The sequence below is a fragment of the Pseudopodoces humilis genome, chromosome 31, assembly GCF_049639895.1.
Source record: "Pseudopodoces humilis isolate 2021_Gansu_Grassland_sample_001 chromosome 31, ASM4963989v1, whole genome shotgun sequence".
Lineage (NCBI taxonomy): Eukaryota > Metazoa > Chordata > Aves > Passeriformes > Paridae > Pseudopodoces > Pseudopodoces humilis.
Window position 1 is genome coordinate 1,205,264 of NC_142230.1, and position 24,008 is coordinate 1,229,271.

The 24,008-nt window shown below is 56.4% G+C and overlaps 2 protein-coding genes across 4 annotated transcripts; both read right to left on the reverse strand.

Annotated features, from left to right (window-relative positions):
• Positions 1–130: 130 nt before the first annotated feature.
• On the reverse strand, positions 131–14,053 carry RPRD2 (regulation of nuclear pre-mRNA domain containing 2). Its single transcript, XM_005533462.3, has 11 exons — positions 13,837–14,053; positions 10,000–10,129; positions 9,632–9,732; positions 8,495–8,569; positions 7,243–7,295; positions 6,616–6,742; positions 6,064–6,239; positions 5,176–5,461; positions 4,634–4,903; positions 4,187–4,390; positions 131–3,557 (listed from the first exon to the last, which is right to left on the reverse strand). Exons 1-11 carry the CDS (start codon positions 14,051–14,053, stop codon positions 910–912), a joined length of 4,287 nt encoding a protein of 1,428 aa, XP_005533519.2. The 3' UTR covers positions 131–909.
• A 799-nt stretch (positions 14,054–14,852) lies between these two features.
• PRPF3 (pre-mRNA processing factor 3) lies at positions 14,853–23,900 on the reverse strand. 3 transcript variants are annotated; one of them, XM_005533463.3, is made up of 16 exons: positions 23,797–23,900; positions 22,205–22,384; positions 21,617–21,747; positions 19,086–19,232; positions 18,887–18,970; positions 18,566–18,786; positions 17,976–18,282; positions 17,233–17,399; positions 16,720–16,802; positions 16,440–16,583; positions 16,158–16,257; positions 15,938–16,051; positions 15,708–15,826; positions 15,350–15,433; positions 15,205–15,266; positions 14,853–15,098 (listed from the first exon to the last, which is right to left on the reverse strand). In XM_005533463.3, the coding sequence occupies exons 2-16, from the start codon at positions 22,347–22,349 to the stop codon at positions 14,952–14,954; spliced, it is 2,055 nt and encodes a 684-aa protein (XP_005533520.1). In that variant the 5' UTR covers positions 22,350–22,384; positions 23,797–23,900; the 3' UTR covers positions 14,853–14,951. The 3 variants fall into 3 exon arrangements, with proteins under 3 accessions (XP_005533520.1, XP_014117490.1, XP_087924704.1); XM_014262015.2 differs by lacking the exon at positions 23,797–23,900 and adding an exon at positions 22,907–23,267; XM_088068578.1 differs by lacking the exons at positions 21,617–21,747; positions 22,205–22,384; positions 23,797–23,900 and adding an exon at positions 20,003–20,098.
• Positions 23,901–24,008: the final 108 nt, after the last annotated feature.

Sequence of the window (24,008 nt, forward strand, 5' to 3'; positions counted from 1 at the left end):
AGCCGCAGGGAGGGGGGGGCTCGGCCCGGGGTCCCCTCAGGGGTGTCCGGAGCGCACGCGAGAGAAAGAACGGACCGGCCAAGGGCTGGTTTGGTACTTTTTATGCAGATCCTGAAGCCCACACCGGTATCAAACAGGTACGATGGAGGCAACTAAAAACCAACAAAAAAATAATTAAAATAAATCAAGTAAAATCCCACCTTCATATAAAGGCCGCGGGGGCGGCCCTGGGTGTGGCGGGAACCCCTCAGAGCCCCCGCGTGTGGTGAACGATCCCAGAGGGAATTAAAAAGTGATTGCTATATACACACGTAGAAAGTCAACAGTGATCTCGGGGGGAAAACAAAACGACAAAAACCCAAAAGATCCCCAAATTAACCCAAAGCCAACCGAGAGTCTTCCCAAGCAGGGGGGACAAGCTTGGGCCTGCCAGAGTCCCACGTCCGGTGGAGCTCCCAGGCGGGTCTGGGTGGGCTCCTCGACCCTTCTTTTTGCCTTCTTTTGGTGCTTTTGGCAGACAGGAGGAACAGGGGGGTCTCCCCTCCCTGCAGCAGCAATTTGGGGATCGGCTGGAAACCAACACCCCAAGACCACTCAGTGCTCCTCTCGAAGCTCTCAGTTTTTCCTTTTTTAATTTTTTTTTAAACTTTTTCAACTACTACTGAAGGTTTTATTTAACAGCAACGTGGTTTCCTCTCGTCAGAACATTGTTTTGTGTCTGTTTTCTTCTCTCAGCCAATGCTGGGGGGCTGGGGGTAGAACCAACCGAAAAGTACAGAACATTTAATTTAGGAGAAGGTTACAGGGGTCTCGAGGGAAAGAAAGAAGAAAAAAAAAAAAAGAAAAAAAAAAAGAAAAAAAATAGAGAAAACAAATGAAAAGGGCAGCTCCGGGAGCTCGGCAGCTGCTTCAGTACCGGGGAGGAAAGAAGGGGCGCTTAGGGGTGAAGAAGGGGGCCCCCCCCCTTCCGAAGGGCGGCCGCGGCCGCCTCAGGCTCTGGAAGGGGTCTCTGCCGCCGAAGGGCTCCCGCGGGCGGAACTCGGCGCGGGGCGTGCGGGGCAGGACGGAGCCGCGGCCGCCGGGGTCCCGGTGGGCGGGGGGGCCCAGCCCGCGCGCGGCCCCCAGCTGCTCCCGGGGCAGGGGCCCGGGCCCCGCGGGGTCTCGGGACCGGGGCAGGGGGTCCCGCGGCTGCGCCCCCCCGAAGTGCTCCTTCAGCGTCCCTTGCATCGTACCGTGCTCCTTGGGGAAGGCGCCGGCGCCGTGCTCCAGGGGGGGCGGCGCGGGGAAGGGGACCCCGCCGTGCTCCCCGGCCGGCGGCGGCTGCGCGGGGAAGGGGACCCCGGCGTGCTCCCCGGGCACCGGGGGCGGCGGGGGCGTGGGGAACGGGACCCCCGCGTGCTCCACCGAGGGGGGCGGGGGGACGCCGTGGGGCAGCGGGAGCGGCGCGGGCGTTTCCTTGGAGAAGGGGTTGGCGTGATCCACCGACGGCATGCGGGGAGGGACCGAGTGCTCCCTCGGAAAGAGGCTGCCGTGGTCCTTGGTGGGCGCGGGCGGGGGTACGGTGGGCGGCCCCACCGGGTCCCGCGGGAAGGGATTCCCGTGCTCCAGGGGAGGCGGCGCAAGGGGCGGCGGCGGCAGGTGGTGCTCGAAGGCGGAGCTGAAGTTGTTGGTTCGGAAGTTGTTGACGCTCTCCGGGAAGGGCGGTACGTGCTCCTTGTAGGGCGCCGGGAAGCCGCCCATGCCGGGCAGCTCCGAGGAGCCCGAGGGCCCGTTGTCGAAGGCGCTCCCGCTGCTGCTCAGCTCGAACCAGCCCGCCCGGCTCCCCTCACGCCCGTGGCCCCGGCTGCCTTTGCCCAGCACCCGGATGGACTCCACGGTCTGGATCGGCTCCCCCGACATGCCGCGGCTCGAGGCATTGTGGTAGCCCAGGGTCTCGATGGGGGCCCCCTTCTCCTCGGTGCTGTCGGGCAGGTCCAGGCAGGAGGAGGAGACGCGGGTCTCGATGCGGTAGTGCTCCTCCGGTGGCTGCGGCTCGCCCTTCACAGCCCCAGACAAGCTCCCCACCTCACCCGAGCTGCTTTTGGGCATCTGCCCAAAATGCTTCTCCTCGGAGGGTTTCCGGGAGGCATTTTTGAGCATGTTCTTGAACTCAATGGTGGAGGTGGCAGAGATGGAGGAACCCATGGGTTTGTCCCCGCCCGCCGCGGGTGGTCGGCTGACGGGGCTGGGGAGGGCATTTTGGGGAGAGAAGAGCGAGCGGTGGGGAAGCGCGTGGGGTGAGTCCGAGTATTGCTTCTGCGGGAGGCCGGGTTTGGGCAGGGTGCTGTGATTGGAGTCCGGCGTGAAGAACACGTCGTTCTTGCTGGGCGACGGGGACCCGTCCGAGGCCGAGTCCTTCCCCCTGCGGCCGTAGCTCCCAAACATCCCTGGGGACGAGGCCAGCGGGTCGCAGCTCTCGCTCTGATCCAGGATAGACCTCATGGCTGGGGGGAAGGACGGCTTCACACCAAACTCCTGTGACCGCTGACCGTAGCTGGACAGCACTGGCTGGTACTCAGCAGAATCTGGGAGCTTACTCGATTTCAGGATTGACTTGACCGGCTTCTTCTCCAGGTTCAGCATGGCTGAGGGCGGCGGCCCGGAGTAGTCGAAGTCACGGTAATCCTCATCTTCTTGGAAAGATGTGTCTGGGTAAAACTTCTCCTGGGAGGAGTCCATCAAGGAGGAGGGCATCTCCCTGCTGTCCGCAGGCGGCTTGTACAGGCTGGCCGGGGACTCTCTGCCGAGGCCGAAGGGCCGGTAGCCGTGCACAGAACTGGGAAGTTCTTGGGAATATCCATCATCCCGGCCCTGCAGAGGCGACCTTGTACTGCTGGGAGTCGAAGAACCAGGGCTCATGATTTTGGACAGCAGGGAGATCGTGTCGACGTTGCTCGACGTTGGCTTGTCCATCATCTCGTCCTGGGTGGGTGTCCCGCTGCGCTCGTCGCGCACTGGTGTCCCGTCCACATTGTCCATGGACGTGCTGGTGGGACCACGTTGGAAGTCAGAGGTGTGACTCTCCGTTGCCATGCTGGACCCCAAGCTGCTGAGGATGGGAATATTCAAGTTCAGGCCACTGAAGCCAGGGTTTCCCTTCAGGAAATTGTGTATCTTCATCTCCAAGCTGGGAGAAGGGGGTTCTGATTCCAGCTTGGCTTTTGAAATTTCAGAGGATTGACCCAGTGAGGTTTCTGTTGGCAAAAGGGAGGAAGGACTGGTAGGGTGGGAACTGGAAAATCCCAGGGAATTAGTTGGTGGCTTAAAACCAGAGCTTGACAATGCTGGGGTATGTCCGACAGGAGCCTTATTGACTGAAGTGGAGGACACCTCTGCGGTGGTCGAGTTTGGAGAATAACCAAAACTTTTGGTTATAAAGGACTGCGGATTGGAAGGAGCGTTCCTCCCCTTCATGCACGGCACAGTCGTGTTGGCTGGCGATGCCGAGGTGCTCTGCGAGGCGGCTTCTCCTGACTGAACACTGTTTCCAGCCACACTCTGCAGCAAGGATGACAGCCCTGGAAAACAGAACTGCTGCATCAGGTACTGAGGGCAGAGGCAAATCACCCCAAGCCATTGCTGTGGGAAAGGCTCCTGTGTTTGCACTGCGGACGCCATTCCTTTACACCCCCCAGTCTCCAGCCATGGAGAGAACTGGATTTTGCTGCTCTGACGTGAGGTGCAACCTTATGCCAGAGGCTTGGATTGATCTACAAATATAAATTACGCCATTGAGTCAGGTGGGTAAGAACTCGTCCTGGTCTGCAGCCAGGAGCGGGAAACCCTGCCCTGCTGGCCAAGTGACCCTGGCGAGGTGCCAGAGTGGAAGCAGAACCTCTGGGCAGATTTCTGCACATAGGAAACACAGAGACCTCCTGGTCTCTTGTCCTGTTCAGGGAGTGTTCCAGATACGTGTGCTTTGGCCACAGCTCAAGCAGGAGCACAGGGAAGTGACACCTCCTGTGCTCACTGGTCCGTGACACCTGTGCTACCTGAGAAAGACCATCTACACGTGCCAGAGGCGGAAAACATTCCAATGTAGTTCTTCTCCCTCTGTTCTCACTTTAGGACAAGCAGAGCAGCACGTTTCAGCCCGGCCACTGCCCTCAGGTACCTGCCAGCTCTTCCCCAACACCCACCCCAGTACCTTGCAGCGCTGGCGCTGTCTGAGTCTGCGTTTTGGAGAGAGCTGACAAAATGCTTTCCGGAGTTATCTCAACTTTGGAGAGAATATTTGCTAATGGATTCGAAGGAGCAGACGGGGTTCCCAGGACAGGAGTCTTCAGGCCACTGGTGAGAGCTGTGGGGCTGGTCGGGGTCCCTGGTGAAGGTCTCGAGGCGGGACTCACACCTGGGGCAGGAGCACACACCACTCACCTGCACTGCTCTGGCAATGCCTGTGCTGCTTTTGACTCAGGGTTTCCCACAGGCACAACGGAGCATGAGCAAGGAGAGGCTCAGGAAGCGACACCATGTGCCAGACACTGAGCCAGGCCTCGCAGAGCAGTAACTCACATTTATTTTGAGACAATTAAAGCTTTAAATAATCCCAGCTCCGTTAGTGCCGGTGGCCACAGCCCGGCTCAGCACTCACCTGTGCTCTTCATCACCGACGTCAGACTGCTCAGGATGGAGCTGATCTTGGCCAGGTCCACGTTGGCCAGGTTGGGTAAGGCAAGCGCTGGTGCCGGAGGGACGGGAGCTGTGCTCACCACCTTCGGAGCCGGGGGCGTTGGAGGGGCCGGGGCTGGCGTCGCCACCGTCCCCGAGGCTGTGGCAGCCGCAGCAGCCGACGGCACCGCTTTGGGGACACTCTCAGCCTTGACGGGGGTTGGAGCAGTCTGTTTGTCCTTCCTCTCCTCCACTGCAGCAGAGAGGGTGGAACAAGAGCAGAAAGGTCGCTCAGTGCCCCCAAAAAGACTCAGGGAATATCAGGTCTGACTCCCACAGATGTAAAAACATCTTTGGTAAGTGTTTGAGAGATAGAAATGATTGCAGTGGGACTGGCACTTCCCTGCCAGAAGATTCAAACCCAACAGCCGGAACCCACAGCCCAGGCTTTGTGCCTCCTCCATATCCCAAATGAAGCTGGAAAAGGCTGGTTTGTCCTGCAATTCCCACAGGACAATCACATACCAATGATTTTAGACGTATCGTCCTCTACATCAGAGAGCTCCATGTCTTCCACATCCCGATTATCTGTCGCAGGCTCTGGAGAGACCATCTTGCGGCCTCCGGCTGCTGGGGAGCGGGCGCTGTTCTCCTCCCCCATCCCCTGGAAAGGGGACTCGGAGCCCGTAGGAGATGGAGCATCCATGCTGGGAGAAGGGACAGGAGACTCCTCGGGATCAGGAAGGGTTGCTTTCAGCTGGTCCAGCTTTTTCTTCAGATTGCTCACTCGGTTAGCAAATGTTTTATAGGCCTAAGGAAGGAAGGACACTGGACTGGGGATCTTTCATGCCTCAGTCACTTCCTTAAGGAAGCAACACACAGCCTGAGGAAAACAATTCCAAATCCCTGGACCCTGCTGTGGTAAGAACTCTGCTTCTCCGTGGGACTCACAGGGCAACAACCACAAAAATGGAGAGGATAAAACCTTTTTCCACTGACTTAAAACAATTTTCATAACCCCCTCTGTATTTAACAAATGCCCCTTTGGGGCTTTTGGAAGGGTCTGGAGGGTGTTGATTGTTTTTGTAACTCTTTATTACTGTCCTTTCTTTGCTCGTCTAGTTCTCACATAAATCCCGTTTCCAGAATTCAGGATTTGTCACACTAACTGTAATTTTGCCCTGTTTAAGAATCTAGAAGGCATTCCAGCAACACACACAAATTGAGCATCCAGCTGCTGGATTTTGAGAGCATACCCATGTCTTGCCCAAAGCCTCCATTCTGCTCTATTTGGAAACCAGCCTTCCACCAATCCCACCAACTTTTTTATTTGGGAATAGAGAGATGAGCCTCTGAGGTGAACGCAGGCAGGTGCTGTTCCCCCTGGGGAGGATCCAGAAAGGGCACACTTACATTTGCCACCACTTTGACTTCTTTGTACTGTGCCTCGTAGAATATCCCGGCGTTCTCCAGCGCCTCCGTGAGCGAGGGGCCGTTCTTCACTTGCTTGTCCAAGCCATTGACAAATTCCTCCAGCTTTGAACTCGCTTCTTCAAACTCCTTGGAGAACTTCTTCCCTCCTGTTTTATCTGCAGGGAGATGAACACCATGGAAATGAGCTGCCACATGCCAAACCCCAGAAGCGTGGCCTCAACAACAGCACCAGGACACTGGGACAGGGGAGCTGCACACTCCCAGACCACCCTGGTCATCCACTGGCATCTGGAAAGGAGAAGGCCTGGTTGCTGGCAGAGTCTTGGTTTTCAGACAGTCATTTGCTTGGTCTGAGCTCTGCACCTGAGAGTTTCCATAGAAACTCAAACTAACCAAGATTTTTGGTTTCTGATTGCTGGTTCTTAACCCCACTCTCAAATTCTGGCATTTTCCAGACACAAATTCTGGAATTTCCCATCTCAGCAGAACTGAGGAGATCCCACACCACCTTCAGTGCCCTCGAGGCTTTACCTTTCAAGCACTTGAGTGTCTCAGTGCTGCAGACATCCACCCTCATAGTGGAAAGCTGCTTCTCCTTCAGTTCTATCTGATCTTCCGAGCGTTTGTACAACAGCAGCTCATCAATCAGGGACTGGGGCTGGAAAAAGCAAACAGGAAAAGCCTCCTCATCACATTCCAGGGAAGAGCAGACCTACCTCCCCTCTGGTTCCAGACTACTTCCAAGTGAGAGCTAACCCAGGAACCACGTGGATCTTGGGATTTTTAACCTCCAATCTCACAATGAACAAACCTGGGCTCAGGCAGGAGCTGCAATTCCACAAATCTCCTGGTTAAGAGATCTTTTTAAGATCTTTTTTATTTACTCCTCATTTCACTCTGCAGGGGCATCTCATTAACATGTCCCACTCTGTCAGGGGACCAAATTCAGACCAATTTCTGGGCCTGAGGACCAACTCCTGAGCCACCCCAAACTCCTCTTCACAAGGATGTCCTGAGCCTGCCCAGACCCTCCCCGTGTCAGCCCCATGGGTGCCACAGCCTCCACATCACAAGTGGCTCTTGGGCCTGGGGTCACCCCACACACAAACCCCCAAGGTGGGGGGCAGTGCCATGGGTCACTTCCACTCACAGACTTACTCGGAATTCAGCAACAATCTTGGACTTCAGAGCAGCTTTCGGGTTTGTGGAGGCTGTGGGGATAAAGGAAAACAGTGAAGAAGTGAAGGAACCGCATCCCAGTGGAAAGTCAGTCACAAAAGGCAGCCTAATGAAAGATATTTTAAGAAAACTTCATGTGTTACCCGTCACATCCTCCCCTCCATGCATGTGTCCCTCAGTGCTCCGGGCTCCTGGCAGCTCATGGGGACGTGGACACGCACGGCTGGGTTGGGACCGAGCTCAACAAGTGACACTGCTGCTTTTTAACATGCTCTGAACATTTCCTGGGCACACCTTTTCCTCAGGAAGACAAGTCCCTGCAATGGTCGATCTAACAGCCTTACCCAAGGAGTTACAGCTCTCTACAAGGAAGGGAATGTTATTCCCAAAGTGCCAGACCCGGAGCTGACATGGAGCCCAGGTTTCCTGGGCAGGGTCTCCCGTGGGCACTTCCTAGGTCTGACCATGCTCAGAGCCTGAACAACTGTCACACCTGGTTACAGGGTGGGGGGACAAGTCCTGCTGCCAAGAGACCGAATCCATCAGATTCTGGACAAAACAGGAGAAACAGGAAAGAAGAAATGAGCTGATGAGAAGCAAAGCACTAAACCCTCCATCCACGCTGGATACAGCCCAGTTCTGTCTGGGAAAGCAGCTTCTGGTGTGAAGCCCAGTAATAAACACTCCCCAACTCTTCTAACCTTCTGATGTCACCCTGTGCCACTTGTCACACCTGATGTCCCACACGTCGTACCTGACATCTCACCACCTCCTGTGGGGACCACTCAGGGTGTTGGTGCAAAATGAGATCATTAAGGTCACTCTGTTATAATAAACTGTCTCCTGCTGCTCTGGGTTCTGGACTGTCACATCCTGTCCCTGCACTCCCAGCTCCAGGTTCCTCCTCCCAGCCCAGCCTGCTGGGGCAGGAGTGTTCCTGAGCACAAAGGGAATCTCCTGCTTCTCTCTGTCTTCACCTCTGACCAGCCTAAGAGCAGTTTCCAAGAGGTTCCACCAGCTCTTTCCTCTCCTGTCCACAACCTCTGCTCTCATATCTTCCTTTTGCCTCACTTCTTTTCTTTACAAAGTTGTTTTCTACCAACATCTCCTTGGTGTGCACATCTTGGGGCCCTTCTGAGCCTGCTGGCTCAGCCCCTGCTGGGCTCAGCCTTTCTGCTCCTCGAGCAGCCAATTTCTGCATTAGTGCACAGAGTTCACAGTGGTTCCTTACTTTGTGATTTCTTCCACGGCTTATTCGGTTTGTTCAGAGACTCTTTCAGCTGCTTCTGAGTTTTGAAAGTGGTACCTGGAAAACATTTCATTTTTGGCAGTCTGGCATTATGGGATTCCTGTCAAAACTGGTTTTTGGTGCCATACAGTTGCACGGTGAAAGAGTGAACAGAAATTTGTTTTAAAATACCTCGACCAACTTCCTTAGAGGAGCTGCTGGATGCCCAAGAGAACCTCAGTTAACTCAGGAATGCAGCAACCTGGGGGTGGTCTGCCATTTTTAAATCAAGTTTCTGTTTGCCCTTACACTAAGGCAGTTCAAAAATCACAGTAAAAAGGGAAAACACAAGGAATCTAAAAATGAAACTTTTTAGGGAGTTGTAACGGAATCAACATCGAACAGACAAGTGCTGCCCACAGGGAAAGCAGCCACAATTCCTGATTTACCTGAAACCTCACAGACCTGTTTTCAAGTTACAGAAATGAGCGATTTCAGAGCAAAAGCACAAATGTCACTTCTCAGCATGCAACACCCAGCTCAAGCCTGTCCTCATGCACAGCCCAACCCAAGACACCACAATTCCTCCTGCTGTGACGGCCACTGACCCTCAGAGCACACCTGAGGGCTTCCTGAGCACCTTCAGCTCTTAATGATGTGAGCAAAGCCAAAACCTGGACTGATTTCCTTCAAGTATTGCACTGCTAATTCCTGGTTTTAACAACTCCATGTGTTCCTTCCCTGGGGACTTGAGAACTCTTCACCCTCCAGCTTTGCTTCTGCCTCTTCCTACCCCACAAGAATGATTAGTTAAAGCACCTATCACTGAACAGGACTTGGAGGTAGAGCCAGAGCACCCTGGTCAGGACCTGCAGGACCATTTCAGCCTCACATTCTGCTTGCTCTCAGCTGGAGCAGTTCCAGCTCACAGGAAAGAATTCACAGCTGCCTTAAGAAAGGTACAAAAGGGGTAAAGCAGGAGAATCCGGCGCTGCTCACGTCCCACACCTGGCTACGTTACAGCCTGTGCCAGGTGCAAATGCCCCTCATTCCGCTCAGTGACCCCAGCCTATTTCTACAACTCCAGCGAGCTCACGTGGCAGTTTGTAAGGTGAGAAATGCAAAGGGTAAGGAACTTACTCAATGCTTCTTTCAGTGCCAAAATGGTTTCCTCAGGATACACGTTTCTGTCCTCCCAGATTTTGAAGATTCTTTCAATGGATTTGGAAACGGATGGATCCCTGGAAGAGAAGAGTTCTTTACCCCCTGACTGCAGGACACTGGTGCAGGGCTTCCCTCACTCCACAGGATAATCTGATTCAAACCACCCTCCTGTGCAAATCAGAGCTCAGCTCATGGCCACTCTGGCCCACTGTGCAAACACACGGCTGCTCTAACAGAATCCTTTAAGTTCTGCTGATGTTTCTAAACAGTTTGAGATGTCAGAAGAAAAATTCCCCCTTTTTGAGACCCTCAGCCTCCCAACAGCCTGTTAGTTCATTACTCACTTCACTAACGAAGCAGCCTCAGGAAGCACCTCTGCAAAGGTGTCTCGAAAGACAATGGCATTTTTCCTCTTGCAGTTCTGTATGACATCATTGGCCAAGTAAAAAAGGTTCAGCCGATGAGGAAAAGCAGCTGAGGACAAGAGAAAATTTAGAGTCAGCATCAGACAGAAGTACCACAACAGCCACACCCTGATCCCAATATCAGTGCTGCTTTTGGGGTAGTTCCAGAGTTTCCAGCAGGCAAATCCTAGGGACTAGAGAGGATATCTTCCATTTACAAATGATTTTCAGACTCCCCCAGCTGTGCTTGCTGCTCTGACCCTCCTCATGTTGAAAAGCTCCAAACTGAGTTACTCCATCAAACCCCCTCCTCAGAGGGGGTAAACTCGGGAAGCTCATCCACATGCTACCGCTGGCAGTGAGCTCCTTCACTTCACTAAAGGACATTCCCAAGGATTAAACTAGGGGAACAGTGCCAAGAGATGGTGTTACTTCACACACCCGTGTGTTGTCACCTCTCCCCTGCCCACACCAGAATCAGTTTTTATCTACAGATCCCTCAGTTCTCCATCCTGCTTCATTTTCCAGGTGTCTCTACACTGGTAGAGCCACTTCCCACAGCACAGCTACACCTTGCACCTGTCCTGGTCTCCAGGATTCCTCTCAGGAAGTTCAGCATTCTTCCTGGTCCAGAGCCCTGGGTGGGAGCTCACCCCTCACTCATAACCTGAAAAGGCTCCCAGCAGAAACATTCCATCCCTGCTGCCCTCCCAGCACCAGGGCCACTTCACAAGTGAACTCAAGTTCAAAGGAAGATCCTGCACAGAAGATCCTCCTCTGAGGGGAGGTAGAGCTGAGAACACAAGAAAAGGCTTAGCTCAGATGGGTGCTGAAATCCCCACAGGTCGATGTCCTTAAGCCTCCCCGAGGCCCTGTCAGCAGCACCGGCTCTGTGCCCCCGAGCATCACCCCAGACTCGGGCAGGGAAGGGCACGGGGCAGAGCCCTGGGGAGTCCCTGCTCCTCAAGCCCTGTCCCTCCAGTGTCCCTGCCCCAGGACACACAGCACGGGCCTGAGAGACAAGGCACGAGTCACTGCCAGCAGCTGCTCACCCCCAGCCCCGCACGGAGCCCCAGCTCCCACATCCCAGGACAAGCTTTTCCAGCACAGACTCACCGAGCCGAGGACTTGTGACCAGAACCTGTTGCTCACAACCTGCGCCCTGAACTTGCTGACAAGGCAGGCTGAGGAGGGGTTTTGGGAGCACAGAGTGCTCTGCTCTGCCCGGAGGGCTGGGAATTCAGCTGGAGCAGGGCTGCACTCGCCCAGTGCTCCAAAACAATCTGCAGGCAGCTTTCTCCAAAATGCCAGCCTCGATAATCTCTCAGATCATCATCCCATTGGAATGGGGCTTCTGTGATTTAGTAAAACCCAGTGCTCGAGTGCAGTGCCAATTCTGCTGCTGCTCACTGGATGTTCCCTCCATCCCAGAGACGTTTCACCAGCAGAGAGCAATGATTCCAGATCTTAGTAACATAAAATAGATTTCAAAGAACTATAAACATTTGATTTAAATGATCTGGCATCTACGCAGCAGAAGGAAATCTGGAGTGGGGCTCCAGCCTGGCATTGACCATACAGAACACCACTCACCCAGAGCAAAGTTAGAGGCACAGTTACAAACCAAGATACACGCACACCATGCAGGAGGAGAGATCCATGCTGGGTCCACAGGAAGGCTATGGACATGATCCACAAAGAAAACCGAATGTCTCTGGATCCAATGGGAGAGTGGCTCTCAGCTTAAACCCGTGAGGAAACAGGGGCAGACAGGAAAGTGCAGAGCTGAGCCCACCCCAGCCCCGCCACCTGCTCCAAACCAGCCACAAAGGCACCAATAAAAATGGCATTTCAGAGCCTACAGATGGGTCATGTTTAACTCACACTTAAACACTCCGACCAAACCCTCCTGCAGGGACACTCGGATTCCCATCAGGAACTTCCCAAAGGTGAAGGCACAGAAGAACATCCTTGCAGGAACATTCCTGTTGGGAAGCTCTGGCTGTGTCCCATGGCTTGGAAGCAAGATGCCAAACCAACAGCAACACATCAAATACCAGCACCCCTGTTTTTCCTGAAAGGACACAATTCTGTGCCCAGGAGCCCCAACCCCACCACACTCCCCCTCACCAGGAGCTCCCTGGGAAGAGCAGGTCTGATGTGCCCATGGGAGCTTTGGAGTTAAACGCTCAGAAAGGAACCCAGAGCCACCTGTACTCGCTGTGGCACCACCACAGAGCTCCTCTGCCTGGGACAGCGACTTCCCACAGGGCGAGAAGGCACACTGGGGCACAGGATGAAGTGTACCATGAAGGGAAGAACAGGGAGAAAGATCTGTGGAATCAGGGAGTAACCAAACCATCAGGGGTCAGGGCATGGCAGCATCGCAGCTGCTGTCAAGGATGACAGGGTAAGATGGTTAAGGAAGGACCTGGATAAAAGGAGGGGTGTGGAGGTGAGATCTTCACAAGGGCTGTGAAGGGAAACCTTGAAAGAATCCCACAAAATCCAGTAAGAATTCCAGGCTGGTGCCAAGGGCTCAGGGCAGGAGATAAGAGCCCAGCAGCAGACAGGAGCCAGAGCAGAAACAGGGCATCAAGGACCTGCAGGTGGGAACAGTTCAATGGCTTTTTATGAGTTTGGGGAGGGGGAAGGAGTGATGGAAGTGCGCTCAGGGCCTCGGGAAGAGCCAGCACAACTGGGAGAAGGCCACGTCCAGAGGAGCTGGCACATCCCAAGGAGAGATGGGCTGGAATTTCATCAGGGGTCATGCGCTTGGAGCAGAAGGGGAAGAGCCCCATCGATGATGCCACAGCGCCAAGGGGTGTCCAAGGGAGGAGGACTTCCAGGAGAGGTGGCAGTGACAACAAGGCAGGAGGACCCAGGCCACGTCCTCCAAGGCTCTCACCTTCCTCTCCTTAATTCCATGGAGCACAGACAAAACAGATCAAACTCTGGGGAAAGAGGATCTTCAGCATTCTGCAGTAGTGCCTTGATAGAGAAACCCAACTCTCCCAAACCTTCCAAAAGGTTCAGTACACAACAGATCGACACTTTGGGGTGGAAATGTTATCTCCATGTCCCTGCCAAAGCAAAGCTTCCTTGAACTCTCACAAGAAAAGTCAAACCCTCCCACAGCAGCGGAGAAACTGCTGTGCTGAGGCTCCTGCCAACACCAAGCTTCTCCCCGCAGGTCAGGGACAGATCCTGACGGGCGCTGCAAAGCCAGTGCTGGCACCCAGACTGTCTGTGCCCACCCTAGGCTGCCCCAGCCGGGCAGGGCACAGGAACAGGCCCTGCTCCTTGAGCTCCCCAAGTACTGTTTCAGGAGATCATGGATTCAGGAGGACAAAGGTGCCACCACTGAGGTGCAGGCAAGCACGCTGTGTGCCTCCAAGGATGGCAAGGTGATGCACACAGGAAAGAGGGGAACGTTTTCAAAGTAAAACGGACAGATTTAGATTAGGTGTCAGGAAGGAATTCTTCCCTGTGAGGGTGGTGAGGCCCTGGCACAGGTAGCCCAGAGAAACCGCGGCTGCCCTATGGAAAGCGTCCAAGGCCAGGCTTGGAACAACCCGGTCTAGTGGAAGGTGTCCCTGCCCATGGCAGGGGGTGGGCCTGGATGAGCTTTAAGGTCCTTTCCAACCCAAGCCTTTCTACGATGATGAGCGCGACCCTGCCCGGTGCCCAAGTGCCCGCTGTGGGGCCGGCACCTCCAGCCCGGCCGCGCTCGCTGCGCCCCGTCCCGGCCCGGCCGCCCCCCGGCCCCGCACTCACAGCGGCGCAGCCACTTCATCCAGTGGTACACGATGGTGCTGTGGTGCCGCTTGTTCTCCAGGCACCACGAGGAGAGGCCCTGGATCGACTCCATCGTGTTGGTCACCGCCTGCAGCTTCCTGTCGAGCGAGGCCTCGAGCGCGCCGGACGAGGCGGCGGCGGCCGAGGAAGAGGAGGACGAAGAGGCCCGCCCCCCGCCCCCGCCGCCCGCCGCCATCTTCCCGCGCTGCTCGCGGCCGGGCCGCGCGGGGGGCGGCGGGGCGGCGCCTCACGGGGCGGCGGGGACCGGGACGGGGGGCCGGGCGGCGGGCACGGCCCGGAGGATCGAGGGGGCCCGGGGGCTGCTCGGGCGGTGCCAGAGGCGACGGGAGGCGGTCCCGGCCGGGGAGAATCGCTCGGCCCGGGCGGTGCCAGAGGCGGCCCCGGCCCGGAGAGATCGCGGGACCCCGGGAGCGGCCGGGAGGTGCGGGAGGCGGTGCCGGCCCGAGGCGGTGCCGGTACCGGAGGCGGTCACGGTCCGGCCCCCCCCGCGCGCGCCGCCCGCCCCCCCGCCGCCATTTTGTGACTCCCGCACACGGGCGAGACGCGCACGCGCACGCCCCGCCCCCGCCGCGCATGCGCGCGCGCCCGCCCCGCCCGGCAAGATGGCGGCTCCCCCGACCCTCTGTCCCCCCCACACCCCGGGCAGCGCGCGAGCGCTAAAACAACTTAAATGTCGTAAATCCCGGAACCACTGAGGCTGGAAAAGACTTCGGAGTCCAACCTCTGACCGCTTGGCACTCTGTCAGCCAGCCCAGAGCACGGAGTGCCACTGCAGGTCATTCCTCGGACACGGCCAGGGGTGTTCGGCCCCGGTGTCCGGCGGGAGCGCGGCCGGAGCTGCGGCCTCAGCGAGGAGGGGAAGCGGCGACTGCGTCCCCCGGCCCCCTCACGGCTCCCTCAATAAAGCCAGATAAAGTCAAAAGGGGAGGTAGCGTGGTCCTTCGCCCCCTGTACCCACAAACACCCGACGGCGATTTGTTTTAAAAAATATGTCTTTAATGGGGGTGCTGAGGAGAGCGCTGGGAGCTGTCCGGGGCTGCGGGGCAGGAGCGGCCGCGGGGCCGGGGCCGGGCTCAGTCCGTGGACTCGAGCACGGACTCGCTGAGCGCCAGGTCCCAGTAGTGCTCGGCGCTGTGCTTCTTGAAGTGCTCCCGCGCCATGTTCTCCGTGGGACACTGCTTGAACTTCATCTCGCCAAAGCTGCGATCCTTCGCCGTGCCCTGCCGGGAGACAAGGCGTCCTTTCAGGCTACAGCTCCAGGAATGTGATGGAGACTTGGACTCCACCTCAGCCCCACCCTGGCATGGAACCACCACCACCACTCACCTCCCAAACCAGAGAGCATTTGTTTGTTTTCTTAACGGACTCCTCGTCAGACTCATCATCATCTGGAAAAACCCCCAAAATAAAACCTGTTTAGTCCATTTTAGGAGCAGGACTCTCCCCCTCACACCAGCACAGCATCACTCACCCTCTCCCTTCGTGTTTGACGTCTGCTCATCCCACTTTATTCGATGCAGCATAAGACGTTTGAATTTCTTCTGTGCTTTTGGGCCTGCGGAAGAATCAAGACAAGATTCTCAGAAAAATCTCTTAACCTGCAGCTGGCAGAGGTTCCCTTCCTCATGGAATGATCTGGGTTTTCTGACTGGATTACTGCACTCTGCAGTCATTGCTAACCTCATTAATAATGTAATTAAGGGAGTTGCTAATTGCCTCCTCACTTCCTTGTCCTTTCCTAACCCTGCCACCATTTTCCGCAGCAGTTCCTGCTGGAGGCAAGCTCTGGAATGCTCCGTGGTGGCCCAAGGCTGCCTAGAAAGCCTCACCTCCTTCTACCACCACCACGTTGACGTCTTTGTGCAGGACCACCACGCCCGTGAGGTACAGCTGCCCAGCGTTCGCCTCGATTTTGAATTTTTTTGCTGGATTGCTCAAGTTTCGGACCCTAAGGATAAGATTAAAAAAATAATCAAATATTTGTGGAAAAGCAGAACTGTTATCCCAGCCCTGAGAGATCCCTCTGCCCCAAGCAGGCCCAGCAACAGAGCTCGCTCACCTGTACACAGCTATGTGAACTCCCTGTGAAACATCTTCCTTGAGCTTTTTCACCTTCTTGGCTTTGCGCTGCTCTGCCGTGAGCTTCCTTGCTGCGTTTGCTTCCTCGTGAGCCCTGGAAACAAACAGGCAGCACTGAAAAGACCAGTCCCAAAAAAACCCACCAGCACCAAATCTACCCAAAAGTGTCCCAAAATGTCCCAGTACGAGGTGCCACCTACTTCTGTCTCTTGGCCATCTGCGCTCGGACGTGAGCTTCCACCTTCGTGGGGTCCTGGACGGCTTCCGTGCCCAGCACCCGCATCAGGTTGGAAATCCTCACTGCAAGGGAATGGGAGAGGGGCTGGGAGGGCTCCCACCAGAGCCTTTTCCCACCACCACGCCTGCACACACATAAACCCCTCGTCTGTGTGGATTTCACATCTCTGCAGTCCCACCAAGGCTGTGCTGCCATCAGCACTCCCAACACGTCAACATCTGGCCAGGGCCTGGCTGTCACTCACCTTTGGGCTCTGGTGGTGGCATCAGGCCCAGCCTGACCTTCTCCTGCAGCTCCTTCTGGGCTTCTCGCCGTGTCTGGCGCCGTAATTTCTTCTGCTCTTTCTTTGTTAAATACACACCCAGGGTCACCGGCGTGTCACTGTCCACTGGCAGGGAAATGAGACCATCAGGAACGTGCCCTGGAGGACCCAGGGGGTCCCAGGGAGCAGGAGGACACCGGCAGTGCCGCGCAGAGGGGTCGGGGCTGCCTGAGCAGCCAAAGCCCCCAAGCCAGGGCCATACCCGGGGGGTTGAGCTGGGCCGGGTGCTCCACCAGGTTCGTGATCCCAAAGTACTCGTCTTTCTTTGAGGTCATCCCACCTTTTCTAGAAAGGAGAGAGTTGGGCATCAGAATTTCCAGCATGAATTCCTGCACAAATCCCAACCCAGAGCTCGATGGGCTGGAGGAGACTGCAGTGACACGGTGTTGATGCACAGGTGTCTTCCCCCATTTCAGGGTTTGGGCCAGGGCCCCACATCCACCGTGAACACGACGTGTGCAGGATGCTCACGCTGGAAACAAAACCAAACCTCTCCAACTTAGGGCTAAAATATCCCCCCAGCTCCACAGCAGCTGCCTCCTACAGCCCCAGAGAAACTTTGGGAGCAAACCCAGTGTCTGGATCTTGGAGATGAGAGGTGGAATTTGATGCTCAACAGGAACATCTGGCCTGATTTTCCCATGTGCTTCCCAGAGCCACCGTCGGCTCCCAAATTCCTGCTGTGGCAGAACCATCAACACCTGGAAACACTCACAAATCCAGGCCGTTGGGGATGATGTAGGAGTCCCACCACTCGATCTCTGGGATCTCCCCCTCCTTCAGCTCCTTCTTAGGGGTGATCAGAGCCAGCTTGGTGGAAGTGTGAATCCCAGTTTTCCTGGCAGCCTGGGAGATCTCTGCCTGCAGCTTTTCTAGCTGAGCCTGAGAATGAGAAGGAAAATGGAACAGAAAGGTCATTCCAAAACAGCAGAACACAGATCACCTGCTGATTTATCTGGGTTCTTAAACAACCTGAAACAGACTACAAGAGAAACCACACAGCACACGACGGTGAGGAGAAGCTCTCAAGCCTGCCAAAACTCTGGCCTTATTCCTGAGCCTTTCCAGGACTGTGGGACATTCCCAAAGGAACATCTTCCTCTAGGGACCGTATCCCTGGAATTTTTCCCTCCCCTTCTCCCCAAGAACTTGGATCATTTTAACAAAATTCCTTTAAATCTCCACTTCTGAGTGTTCTCTTGGGACCTTTCAATGTTTTGTCAAAAAAAGGAGATTTTGTCTTTCAACAGGTGAAGACAGTGGTGAGAAACCCTTTACACACACAGGTACTAACTTGGGCACACACCATCCCAACAAAAACAGGGTTTTTAAGGAAAAGTTTCAGGTGATTTGACTGGAAAACTTCTCACTCAAAGGCACCCCAGGTCCCTTCCCAGCCCAGGAGAGAAGAATCCCCTTCTAGCCACGCTCTCATCAGCAGGATGAGATCTCCGATACCTTTGTTCGCAACCTCTGGGCAATTTTCTCAAATTTGCCTTTTTCATGGAATTTAAAGGTGCGTTTCTGCCGCTGGGCCGGGGTTATGGAGACACGGGGGTCAAAGTACGTGTTTGACTCCATGTCTTCAGAGGGCTTTTCCTTAAGCTGCTGCTTGAACTGCTCTCTCTTCACTGCTCGGATGTTGGCCTTCAGGGTGGGCATGCGGTGGGTCAGCTCGATCTCCTTCCCGCTCGCGTCCACCGTCCGGCCCTGCTCATCCAGGATCAGAGGTGTTGGCTTGGTCTGATCCTTCAGCTCCACTTTCCTGGGGGCAGGACAAGACACATTGCATTCAAATGTGAATACAGCACTAATTCAAAGGAAATCTGAGCTTATTTCCACGGTTTCCATGTTTTTTACAGCTCATCTGTACTGCCAGAAGAGACTCCAACCTTGTGTGCACAATTAGGGAATCTTGGCCAAGGGAGGAGGAACCTCCATTTCAGCTCTTTTCAAATAAAATTTGTTCCTTCAGCAGCAGTTGAAGCCATTGCTGGGGAACCAACAGCTCCCGAGAAGCCCCCGGCCCTGCCCGGCAGGGTACTCACGGCGGCGCGATGCCCATGGCGTGCAGGTTGGCCAGCCCCACCATGTTGGCGTTGCCAATGAGCCCCGGCTTCAGGGCCAGCTGAGCCTGGATCCGGGCCTGCAGCTCTGCAGCTTTCCTGGCCTTCTCGATGGCATCGTTCATGAACGTGGCTGCCTGCGAGGGCTGGATCGTGTTGCCGATGGGGAGCCGTTCCGATTGGGATGAAGAAGAAATTTTGGGCTGTTGACAGAGAAGGAAGTTTTGTTCCGTGCCCGTTCCGAATCGCAGCTGAAACAGGGCCAGGGATGTGCGGGCTGTGCCCGCTGCCTGCCGCAGGTACCTGTGGTGTCGGAGGACTGATGAAACTCAGCTGCTTTTTCCTCTCTTCGATCTGCCGGGTGGCTGCCTCCATCATCTGTTTGATCTGCGGGAAAACACGCAGGGAGTTTTTCTTTGCCACTGGGATACGATTCCTCCATTCGGGATACGAGTCAGAAGAAACTCTACCCCGTGTTGGGACATGGCCCAGCTACACTGACCTGGAGCTTCGTCAGCATCCCTGGGCTCTCTGACGGCGGGCCTGGAATCACTTCGGGCTCATCCTCAACCTCCTCGAACCGTGGGATGCGCCGCTTCTTGACGCCAGAGGATTCCTTGGACACCTCAGAGTCATCGCCAAACACATCCTAATGTAAAGAAAGAGCAGAAGGCTGTGGTTAGAACAGAGCGTTCTCCTCCCAGAGCAGGATTTGAGGTGAGAAACCACCGGCATGTCTCAGCTCCAGCTCCATAACGCAGAACTCCGGGCGGCACGTGCAGGCTGAGCCCACGCCGAGCCTGGGCCCTGGTCCCCCTCCAGAGAAACACCAATGACGTCCACGCAAGAGCGTGAAGGACAGGAGCCATCGCAGGGTTGTGCTGCCTAACAGCCACCACCGCTCCCTCGGGTGTCGGGGGGACTGGCACTGAGCAGATTGAAGGTCTCAGCGACGTGGAAAGACAGAAAAAGCCTGCCCAGAGCTGATCTGACTGGGATAAAAACATTTCCACGTCTTCCACCAGCTTGAGAGGGTTTGGTGAAGGAATCTGTGCTGTCCTACCATGCAGTCCTCCCAGAAGGAGGATGCGGCCCTGGGCCCGGGGAGGGTTGGGACACCTGCAGCATTCCCTCACACTCCACCCCAGACCACTCCAGCTCAGATCCAAGGCCGGAGCCACTCCAGAGAAGCAGAGCTCAGCGAGCACACGGAGCAGTGGCCCTGCTGATGGGCTTTCAGCAGCGTCAGGTCACCAAACAAAAGGCACAGTACGTTTTCCACAGAGCTCTAGTCAGGCCCAGCACCTGTGGCTGTGGATTCCATGGTCAGTGCCTGTGTATGGAAGCCTGGATCTGTCCGTGCGGTGGGTTACTCTAGTGTGTGTGTCAAGGTGTTATTTGAAAAGAAAGTATACACACCGGTTGGGAGCGTTAGTTGCAATCCCTTCTTCACTACAACGGTTCATATCCTACAAGGACACTTCCTCAGCCACACAGGTACTTCTTGGAAAACCTACAAGTTCAAGAGAAAGGACTTGCCCATAGTATAAAGTGTGGAAACTTTACGTTCAGTTCCTGACCTTCCCAAGCCATGACCTACCCCAGAGCGAACCGAGGAGCGGGAAGTGGCACGGCAAGTGGCCCTGGAATCATCACTGCCCGACGCCACGGGATTACATGTGCCAGGACAAATTCCTCTCCACAGCCTGTGCTGGGGCAGGGTCACTCAGTCTGCAAGTGCTGCCGTGACCTGACAACCTCAGAGACGCTTTGTGTGCCTGCAGGGTCCAGACAGACCCAGAGCGGGATGGAGAAGTTCCAAGAAATGCGATTCCAGAGAGAAGAGTGAAGATTTGGCAGGAGGAACACCCCTCTCCATGCCAGGAGCCAAGAGAAGAAGGATCACTTTCTGCTGCTGCTGCCTAGCTCAACTTGTGGCTCAGCCAGGAACACCAGCAGTGCTCAGGCCAGACACCTCTGTGGTTTCACTGGGTCCCCTGCTGCATCCCCAGCCCTGCTCCTGCTGCCATCACCAGATCCCTCTGCCAGCACGTGTTCTCCAGCCACCCCAGCGGGCTGTCACCACGCTCCTGCCATCATCAAGTGATGGCACTGCCAGTGTCCCCACCTCTGCCGTGCCCCTGAGCAGGCCCAGGGGGGCAGCTGGACCTCCAGCCCCTGACATTCCCACAGCCCCAGGGCCCAGCCTGGCACCCACTGCCAGGGAGGGAAGAAAACAAGTCCCTAGTGGAAAACAGGGAGCGGAGCCAGCTCGTCCCAACACTCCCAAAGAGATCCAGATCCTGAATGGGACTCTTCTGGCTCACCAAGGTTCAGTGCTGACTGCAAGTGTTGGGGAAACCCAGACTGCTGTGAAATAGGACCCCAGGAAGAGTGAAAGGAAAATCACTGTGAGTAGGAGCAGCACGGAGAGGGCCCGTCAGACCTGGCAGAGTATGGGAAAATTCAATTCTACAGGATGCTGAGAAAAGTCCTCAAGAGAAGAAAGGAAGTGAAAACAGCTTTGGATGCACAAGACTTCCACCATACCAGGCAAGGGAGAAACACCAGAGCAATGGAATCCCAGCTGGAATCAATCCTGTGCTAGGACAGGAGTTGCCACAACCACCTGTTGCTCCTTCTGGGTGGAGAAAGGGAATGAATGAAAACTCCCCAGATCATCCACCAGAGCCCCACACGCTGCATCAGGGCGCAGGGAGCAGTGGGAAGTCACTGGGAGCAGCTGTCCCAGGCTCCACATGAAAATACAAGCACAAGGAGCCCTGAGAAGAAGGGAGATGGATCCCCATGGATTCACTCCACAAGCCTAAAGAAAGCCAAAGCCAGGCTCCCACCTCGGCTTTGGGAAAGAGAACCGCAAGGTAAAGGCTCCCACACTTCATCATGGAGAGGAGTCGTTTCTCTTGAACGTTCCGAGCTGTACCTCTCTGGAAGAGGAGAGTGTGCCAGAGCACCAGTGCTGCCTCCAGGCCACCCAACCACAGGAAAAACCAATCAATAATCAATAATCACCTTTAGCTCCCGCTTCCGGTTCCGGTCACTGTTGGATTTGGAGTGCCGGGAGCTTCGTCCTTCCTCCACTGCCTCGAAGAGCTTGTCCACAAACCGCAGGGTGGAATCATCCAGGAAGGGTTTAAGGTGGTCTGGAAGAGAGGAAAATCCTATCAGTGCAAAATTCTGAGCTTGAGGTGAGCAGGAGGATGGAGAATCCACAGAGATTCCTTGGAAGATTTAAACCACCTAAATTTAAGCGTGATTCAACTCTACAAACACAGGGAGGCTTTTGAGGCTCTGGAAGCCTCTGGGAGCTGTGGATCATGTCGTCAGGAGCTTTAAACTAAGGGATTAAGGGAGTCTGGGCGAAGCAGGGCTGTAATGGGCAAAAAAAGCACCCTAGTTAAATTACCATTTTCAGTTCCTTGAATAAGGAATTAGCTTCTACTGCTCTGATTTTGTAACGTATTCCAAAGCTTTCTGCTGCGCCTGGTCTGATGGATTTGCCTGTACTCACCTCGTGGAGGCTGGGAGAACTGCCCTGTGCCCCTGCCCCTCCACCCTGGGGAGGTCTGGGCTGTTTCACAAACCCAGCTCCGGACGTACCGGCTGCTTTCTTCTTGTCCATGCCCTTCCCGACGCAGTTGAGCGCCGCGGTGACCACGGTGGGCTCCGAGAAGCCCAGCACGCGCTTCACCGTCTTCTCGATCCATGGCTTCAGCTCGTCCAGCTCCCGCTTGGACAGCGACATCTCTGCTCGGGCTGAGCGGAGCCCCCAGCTCGCAGCTGGAAGGAGACAAAGGAAATAAAACAGGGTCCCAGAGCATCGTCACCTCCACGCCCTTCTTCCTCAGGATCAGGTACACGTGCGGGAAAAGCTCTTAGAGACCATTTGTGTTCTCTTGATTTTAAACTTTGAGCTAAAATGAGCCAAACCCCATGAGGAGGAAGGTCCTGACCCCCCCAGGGGACCCTGGACCCGCTGCTCCCACACGCGTTCCCTCTCAGATCCCAGAGGGATGCACCGCAGCGTTCCTGTGCTTCCAAAACCAGCCCGGGAACATCTGCTCTCAGGACAGCCCCTCACGGTGACAAAGCCCAGTGGGAAAGGCCTCCAGCCCGCAGATCCCTGCGTGGGGCTGCTCCAGGGCTTGGGCAGAGCTGCACTGCGAGTGGAACAGGTGGGGCAGGAGAAGCCCCGGTGCCGTGCCAGGGAGGTCCAGTGTGAGCCCCTTCCCCAAGTGCAGCCCAAATCCAGCCCCATCCCCTCCCACCCTGCAGCACTCACAGCCCGGGCTGTGGCTGCACCTGCTCTCAACTGGCTCCGGGCCCAAATCGGATCTGGGAAAATCTCCTTAGGGATGAGCTGGACCGCGGCGCTCCCTCTCACAGGAGCCCTGTGGGGCTGTGGGAATGGACACCAGGCTGTCCTTCCTGGAACTGGGATCCAGGGGTTCAGTTATCCTTCCTGGAGCCGGGAGTGGGGCCCCGGGGTCAGTTCTAACAGAGAGCCCCTGGTTTCAGGTCTGTGAGCAGTTCCAGGAGGTGACTGCTGCTTCCTGCAGGGTCCGGCCTCCCTCCAGAGCCTGTAGAACACAGGTTCTACTTTTCCTGGCAGCTTCTTTAGACACAGGTTCAAACAGAGCCCAAACCTGGATCCGGGCATTTCCCCCACGAGTTCTGACCCTGCAGAGGCCGAGGATAAGCACAACTAATGAATTACGGCCCCCCACGCATCAACAGCTCTGAGCGTGTCCGTAATAACCCACAGAACTCGTGTAATTGGAGCCGGTTCAGCTCCCACGAAGAGCTGCAGGGGAAGCGGCGGCTCCGCGGGTGTTTCCCGGTAACACCGGGAGAGCAGAGCCACCGCGGGGAGCAGCTCCAGCAGCCGCAGCGCTGGAGCCCCGTAACCCGCACCAGGATCGATGAATTCGTACCCGAGCACCGCCCGACCGCGCCGGGCTCCTGCCGCCCCCGGTCCCGCACACCGCGGCGGCCCCGCAGGGCCCGGCACCCCCCGGTGCCGCGGAGCTGCGCCCGGGCCCGGCCCGGCCCCCTCAGCGGGGCGCGCCGGGCGAGCGGCTCCGCGCGGGCCGGGCCCGGGGCCACTTACGCCACCTCCTCTCTCCCTCTCGGCAGCCCCCCCGCTTTCCCCGCTCCCTCCACGCCCTCCGGGGCGGCCCCGTTTTCCTCACCGGCCCCGTTCCCTCACGCCGGTCCCGGTCCCGGCCCGGCGGCCCCTGACGGTGACGGCGCGTCGGGGCGGAAGCGGAAACGGGCGCGCGGCGCGTGCGCGGCGAAGCGCGCGGGGGGTGCCGGGAAGGAGGGGCGAACCCGACCAGGGGGCGGAGCCCGGCGCGCGCTCAGCCCCGCCCCCTGGCCCCGCCCACCGAGCCCGCCCCTCCCC